At 43.2% G+C, this 7,857-nt stretch overlaps 1 protein-coding gene across 1 annotated transcript; it reads left to right on the forward strand.

Moving 5' to 3' along the window:
- The first annotated feature begins 5,547 nt into the window (after nt 1-5,547).
- On the forward strand, nt 5,548-7,622 carry LOC120418619 (lysophospholipid acyltransferase 7). Its single transcript, XM_039581062.2, has 4 exons — nt 5,548-5,957; nt 6,020-6,130; nt 6,184-6,535; nt 6,604-7,622. Exons 1-4 carry the CDS (start codon nt 5,749-5,751, stop codon nt 7,372-7,374), a joined length of 1,443 nt encoding a protein of 480 aa, XP_039436996.1. The 5' UTR covers nt 5,548-5,748; the 3' UTR covers nt 7,375-7,622.
- The last annotated feature ends 235 nt before the right edge of the window (nt 7,623-7,857 follow it).

The following is a 7,857-nucleotide window of genomic DNA, read 5'->3' on the forward strand; positions in this document are numbered from 1 at the left end:
GAAAACAAAAATATTTCTTTTAATAATAATTCAATTTTTGTTATAAGAATTACTGTAGTAAAAGTCACAGTTTACACAGTAGTTAAGTTAAACGTTTCATGTGATAAAAGTACAACTTTAAATGAGGTCATCGGCCCGATGTGTGCTTAATAATCCCTACTTTAGTCACGGGGTTGGGCACAAGGTTGATCCGTAGCGCATTGGATTTACTACCGTAAATATCGTAAATATAGGTTAATATTATTCACCCGCACTATATTCGGCACAACATTTTGTTCAGTGTGGATAATGACAGTTAAGAACTGTCACTTTTTTGTTTCCTTCGTTTACAAACTGTCACCGCTCCAATATTTTTCGAGCATGAGGTATTTTTTTTCACTTGCGGAACCGATCCTCGCAACAGCCTTCCCCGCAATCCACCAGCAATCTGTGCAAGAAGCCCAGTGCGGATCTGCGCTCCGACCCAGAAATTGCTGACAAGACCATCGACTGCCTCGGACTTGGGGTGAGTAATCCTCCGACATTTTGCTTCATTTCTAATCGTTCCGCCTTCGCAGATTTCACCGGAGGTCGATTCGACGGTGCAGATTTACGCCGGCTGTGCCGAACGCGTCGACGCGCAACACGCCTTCCGGACGCGAGACCTGCACTGCAACAGTTACGTCGAGAACGGGCTGGAGGACAAGGAAGACGAAGGCGGATGGCGGGGCGTCGTTGGTCGAGTTGTTTCCGGGCGGCGGCGGGAGCGTGGCGGATGAGGTGCAAACGGTTCGGATTGTTTAGGGGTTGAGATCAACAGCTGGGACATCGTGACGAAGATTTCCGGGGATTGTGTGGGCGGTGTTGAAGAGTTGACTGAATTTCGGGCGGAATTTTCGCCGACAGCCGTGCCGGTGAAGCTGGAGGACGTGACGGATTCGTCGGATTCGTACAGCATTGGCAGCAAGAATGGGGAAGGGGGTGAGGGTTTTGAGTCGGACAGTTCGACGGCGGATAACGGGGAGAAGCGTGGGGAAAAGCGGAAGGTCACGGCACGGTCGCTGCCGTGGATTGGAAGTGACCACGAGGTTACGAAGGTTACAAGTCTAAATGTTTGAACGGAGCGGAGGATGGAGTTCAAGCGAAGGTGAAGGCCAATAATGTGGATATTTAAGGTGCTTCTGCACATGGTCAGACAAATGACAAATTCGGCAAATAACAACCGTACGCCATGATTATTGTTTTTTTTTTCATCATATTTAACAATACAAAAAAATACAGCTGAAACCACAAATAAAAAGAAAATCCAAGAAACTTCAATGTTCGTCTCTCATTGAACTCCAGGTGACCAAATGTGGTCAAATAATGCATGCATATAAAACAGTTAGATGCGTCTACAGCGTAATCGTGTGCAGGAAGTAATCGCCGGCGACTTTTTTTTTGGCTAGTGCAAAAGCGTCCCGGACGAGCTTGGCACTATCTCCGATGAACATCTGCACCAGCTGCGGGCCGGCCAGCTTCAGGAAGGTCGACTTTGTTTGCGCCACACAGGTACCAGCTGAAAGCGTGCAGCACTCCCTTCGGCGGATGAATTCCCAGGTTCTTGAACATGTCCTTGTGTGAAATCGGCAACACGACGGCCTCAATTAGTTCCTGAATTTGCATGTCCAACCCGCCAAAGTCCGAGTAGTGCTCGATGAACCGTTCGTCCAATTCCATCACCTTGACGCGCGCGTCATACTCGGCCGGAAGTGTGTCCAGGATGAGGTACGACGTACGAGTCCTTGTTCACTCTCATCGCCCAGCTTGAGCTTCTCCGGAACAAACAGGCCAATCACGAGCAAGAAGTACGTCTGTCGTGTCGTAGTCTTGATGACGGGGCGCTTGCCCTTCCGCTGGTAGTCCAACACCACCACCGCACCACAGAGTCGTCTTCCGTCTCCTGCGGGCCCACGTCCATCAGCTCGATCGGTTTCTACTGATCTTGGTATCCCGTCCCGATTGCTTGCAATCCAAAAAAAACTGCCAAAGTGAAGGGATTTTTTTTTGTTTGTAAACAATCAGCAGTGCGCGCGTTTGCGATGACAACTGTAAAAACACTGAAATAAAATTCATAGAGGAATCGTGTATACACGTGAATATGGATGCACATACGGATCACCTTATGAAATAAATGCAATATATTTGGAGTGACCACCTCGTGACTTTAGTAGTTTATTTTGCAAATAAATTGATAAAAATCACCTCACAAACATACACTAACTTTTACGATGGGAGGGGGGGGGAGAGGGGGTCTAAAACCGATTTTTTGCGTTACGTAATAAAAGAACGCTCCCATGCTGCCCATGTTCACATAAATGTCCCATATGCAAAACAGCACACTGAAAAAACGCATTTTAAGTTTGTTTGATTTCCTTCTGATTGTTCTAGGAACAAAGTACTCGATTTTATAGGCTTGTCTGAAAGATCACACGAATCTGAACAAAACTGCATCAATAACTCAAAATCGATGAAAATGCATATGAGACATTTATGCGATCAAGGGCAGCATGGTTTTCTACAAAAAAAGACAAACTTATGGAAAATTTGACGAGCTTTCCGGTAAAAACATTTTTGAGACTGAAAAATCAAGCCTGTCATATAGAAATTTACAAAAATCATCAAAAAAAACCTATTTTTTCAACATTTTTATTTTTAAAACCACTGTAACTTCACAAGGATTGGACTTAAGACAATGATCAATATGGAGACTTTTATGTAAAATTGTCTGGAGAATCGACTCTTGTGTTCGGTTTTTGAAAATTTTGATGTTTAGAAAACTTTTGAAAAAAAAAACAGTTTCAGTAAATGATTTTTGTATTTTTTAAGGTGAGTTGCTCCATTCTGCATTTTTCGTGACTCTTTTTGTTACATCTTAGGCTATTTTCACAAAATTTTTTAACGAAAACAAATCGTGGGCTCACCTTCAAATTTTACTTTTAAACATAAAAGTTAGAAAATCTCATTAAAGAGGAGTGTTTTTTTCTTTCAGTGTATTTTTTCGGGAAGTCTGTCAAATTTCCTACAACTTTGTCTTTGACCACTTTTTGATACGAAGCAACGGCTTCGAGATACACTCAACCCCCGGTGGTTGGTCACTTTTTCGTTTGACACTTTTTTAGTTTGTACCCCGTTGGTTGGTCAAAGTCAAACTAAAAAGTGACGAACTGTCACTTTTTACACGGCGCTCACGCACACTATCAAAACAAACGTTTGGTAGTGTGTGTGAACTCCGTGTAAAAGGGGTGTCAAACTAAAAAGTGACCCCGTTCGTTTGACAACAGTAGGTGTCAAACCATCGGGGTTTGAGTGTACAACAATATTTAAATTACGAAATACAAGAATATTTAAAACTCTTACGCCCTTCTTAAATGTCATTATCGAGTGAAACTGGCTCCATATACACAAAAATGGCTTACATAAGTGTAGGATAACATGTCTAAAAAGTTTCATTGAGAGGGTCGAGAAAAAAGTACCTAAAAAAATACTATTTTGGGCTGGAATTGCTCATTCTAGAACAGAACTGCTAAATTCTATTAAAAAAAATAAAATTGAAATTGAAACAAGCAGTCTATCCGTTTTGCGCAAGTGACAGTTCACGTCAAGTAAGAGAGGGATAGACTGCTTGTTTACAAACGCATATTCGCCCTATTGAACTGTTACTTCTGATTTTTTTTCAAAAACCTCAGTTCGTGTGCCAGAAACTAGAGAGCCTGTAGCTTATTAGAGAACAGTGTAGAGAATAAGACCAGGATAATCAATATTTGCAAAATAACCTAATTGAATAAGTTATCACATGAAAAATAAAACGTGATCTTAAGACGACAAGCACTCTCGTGTGCCAAGAAATTGGTCAGCAACGTGTACACACGCGCACTGTATGAGTGTGAGTGCTTCGTCTAGGTGTGTCCTGCTGCGCAACGTAGAGCTTTGCACCTGCGTGACTCTTTTCAGATTCTCTTTTGTTCCGTCAATTGAACCAAAACAAACTGAGTTTAAACATAGTTTATAAAATGCTGCGTTTGTAAAAAAATCAAAAAAAAATCCCGGAAAAAAAACGCGCAGTCCTGTTTTTTCGTGATTAATTTTTTGAGATGCGGCAGATTCCACTGAGAAATTTAACGCCCTGATCGACCTTACATCAGCCTTTTTATAATTAGCCATCAGACTGATCGAGGCGTTACATTTCTCAGAGGGCTGGTTTAATTTAGTGAGATCAATCCGATAATGCATCCTAATCAAAATAAACCATTTCATATATAATATGCACTGGGTCTTTGTGAGATGATCTTGTCATTCCATCAATTGAAATCTTGTATTTATAAGAGTTTTATTAATGTTCTTTCTGTCACCAACAGTGAGCGGCAAATAGTGTCCAGGGCATTTGTGGAAATACTGTGTCCCATCCTGCAGGGTCCCGGAGCACCAAAACTTCTTAGCTGGTGGCTCCCAACGATTTATTGTTCCTACAAACAGGAACGTGCGCGGGGGATCCCCACGTTTCTTCCTCCCCTGTCGATTCAGAAATGTGTTGTTGTTTGAACATTCGTGTTCAAACTCAATCCAATTCAAAGAATCATCTTTGCGGTAAACTTTACGCAGTTGGCCTGGCCGCTTTAACGTTTGTGATGTTTCAAAGCAATTTATTGCATTGGGCACTGCAATTGTTAATAATGACAATAGGATGCTAGGCATTAATCAACCTAAGGCATTTTCCAGGATGCCCTCGAAAGACTGGCTGCGCTAGGGTTAGATTAGATTAGATAACATTTCTAGACTTTTTTTTATTAGATCCTAAAAACATATATAACATAGTAGCTTATAATGTACAAATGCATATTTACACATATAATATACATATTATATGATCTTTAAAAAAAACTCTAGATTTATGATTAGTATGTATTAGTATGTATTAGTATGTAGTTTTTCCTGCCTCCGCTCACACGAAGCCTCACTTTTTTGTCAACATACACTCAACCCCCGGTGGTTGGTCACTTTTTCGTTTGACACTTTTTTAGTTTGTACCCCGTTGGTTGGTCAAAGTCAAACTAAAAAGTGACGAACTGTCACTTTTTACACGGCGCTCACGCACACTATCAAAACAAACGTTTGGTAGTGTGTGTGAACTCCGTGTAAAAGGGGTGTCAAACTAAAAAGTGACCCCGTTCGTTTGACAACAGTAGGTGTCAAACCATCGGGGTTTGAGTGTACACTCAAATGTGCGTTCGCACATATACTACCAAACATTTGTTTTGATGGTGTGCGTGAACGCCGTGTAAACAGTGACAGTTCGTCACTTTTTAGTTTGACTTTGACCAACCAACGGGGTACAAACTAAAAAAGTGACCAACAACCGGGGGTTGAGTGTACTTTTTTAGAACAGCAACATTGCAAAGCTCCGAAAAGCTCTCTCACCGATAGCACGGCGAGCTTTTCATTCATCATCGTCGCTCGGCTCTTCGTATATTTCGCTGCTCGCTGTCAATATTTTTTATTTACTGCCGCGAAAAGTCATACGATTTGCTGCCGCTGCTGCAGCAGGTTGTGTACCTTTTTCGGCTAGAATTTCGCTAAACTAGGCTATATTATTTAACCATCGTTTTAATCGCACAACAGTCAGTACCTGTGCGTGTGTGTGTTCTGTGATGTGAAACTGAGTGCAATTCGAAATCGATCACCCTGTCCCAGAAAAAGTGAGGTTTTCTCCGTTCAACCTTTCCCGTCAAAATGAAGGACGACATCGTTTATCTGGTCCTGCTGGGCCTGTGCATCGGGTTCGGTCACTTCTACCGGAAGTTTAAGGATCCCGAGGAGAAGAAGCTGCTCGGAACATGTCTTGGGATTCTGGTGATGGTATCCGTGTCCGGACTTCACACCGTGCACATGCTGTTCTGCTATCTGGTGGCCAGCCTTATCATTGTCTATGCTAATCGCAAGTAAGCTGAGCCACTTTCTTGATTAGGAGATTCGCTATGCTCATGTTTTGGGTTTATTTTAGGACATGCCATCTGGTCACGTTTGGATTTATGTTTGGGTACTTATTCCTGTTCCGGTCAGTTACTTATCTGGGTTTCGATGCCCCACCAGGTCACACCAACATGATACAGATGTAAGTGGCTTATCGGTGCTTGAGTAGCAAATTTTAACAAGTTTCGATTTTAGGATTCTCACCCTGAAGCTGGTAGGACTGGCGTTCGAGGTCAACGCGGCCTACACCAAATCCCTGGGCGACGGAGCTGCCAAAAAAGACGACGACACGAAAACCCTGGCTGAACCGCTAAGCGAAAACGAGAAAGCGCTCTTGAAACTCGACCTGCAGAATGTCTTCCATTACTGCTTCAACTACGTTGGCATACTCACGGGCCCTTACTTTACGTACAAAACCTACCGCGATGCCCTGTACCTGCCGTTTAGCTCAAAAGCCGACTGTATTGGAGCTACTGTCGAAAAGCTAAAGGTTATCCCCCTCTACGCCGGATTATTCCTGCTAATCTCCTACGTTTGGCCGTTGAACGTAAGTTATTCTTGGTGGAATTACATCAACCTTGAAGGTGTAACACATTCCCTTCCTCCCCGTTCCAGTACGCCACATCGGCGGAGTTCTACGAGGAGCGTTCGTTCTTCTACCGCCTCATGTACGTGTGGCCGACGTTCTTCATCTTCCGTATGCGCATCTACACCGGCATACTGCTTAGCGAGTGCGTTTGCACGATGGCCGGATTCGGGGCGTACCCGAAGCTGTGCGCCAACAAAAGCGGTCACGGACCGAGCAAGGATTGCAGCGCCATGATCGGAAACCCGGACGAGCACGAGTACGACTTTGAAACGGTGCGCAACATCGACGTCATCAACACGGAACGGTGCTGGACGTTCCGGGAGGCGATGCGCTACTGGAACACCTGCGTCCAGTACTGGATGGCCATGTACGTGTACAAACGGTTCCCGAGTAAGAAGTACCGCACACTCGCTACGCTGGCCGTTTCCGCCATCTGGCATGGCGTTTACGCCGGTTATTACTTCTGCATCTGTGCCGCGCCCTTCTACCTTCCCATCGAAGATCTGTACGTGAAGCTGTTTATCAAAAATGCAACCGGAACGAAGCTCAAAGTGCTCAACGTCATCTGCTGGATCTCCAAGTTCTTTGCCTTTTCCTACATGGGCATCGCCTTTCTACTGCTGACGATCGAGAAAATCTGGTTCTATTACAACTCGGTGTACCATTTCGGGTACATCTTCTGGATTGTGCTGTACGGCGTAGGCGTGCTCATTGCCAAGGACAGAAAAGCCAAGGCCAAACGGGCGGAGAGGCTGGCGGCGGCGGCAGCAACAGGGGCGGAAGTGGCTGGCCAGTAGATTAATAAGAAACGGCACGAAAATTGTAACGAATTGTACAACACCAGCATGCATCTAGATCAAGTTTGTTCGAACGAATTCAACCGCAGAGATATTTTTTTTTGATAACCGTAGTTCAATGTTTTCGGGTAATAATAGCGAGTAGGTGCAACATTTTGCAATAGCTGACTTTTAGACTCATAAACATTGCTGTTTGTCGAATAAAAAGTTTGAAAGTTATGCAAAAATAAAAGAAAGTTTTAAGCTCATGCCTATGATTTTTGATTTTCCGGTACATGAACTCCCTCGTTTAGTGTTAAGAATACTTTTTCAGTTTATGTTTAGTGGAAATTGCAATGCTGATTTATTAAGTAAGTTTTTCGCAAGACTTCAATAAAGAGGCATAAGGAGCTTTCCACAAGTTTTCATTTACTTAAGATTTCTGCAGTGCAGATTTCATTAAATTTGTACAGTACTGTATCGTATCATTCATGAAAATTCAAA

This window comes from Culex pipiens, chromosome 2 (genome assembly GCF_016801865.2).
Source record: "Culex pipiens pallens isolate TS chromosome 2, TS_CPP_V2, whole genome shotgun sequence".
NCBI lineage: Eukaryota > Metazoa > Arthropoda > Insecta > Diptera > Culicidae > Culex > Culex pipiens.

Coding starts and splice junctions, on each gene's coding strand:
- LOC120418619 (XM_039581062.2), top strand. CDS start 5,749: ATGAAGGACGACATCGTTTATCTGGTCCTGCTGGGCCTGTGCATCGGG. Junction 6,131..6,183: donor CACACCAACATGATACAGAT/GTAAGTGGCTTA, acceptor TTTCGATTTTAG/GATTCTCACCCTGAAGCTGG. Junction 6,536..6,603: donor CCTACGTTTGGCCGTTGAAC/GTAAGTTATTCT, acceptor TCCCCGTTCCAG/TACGCCACATCGGCGGAGTT.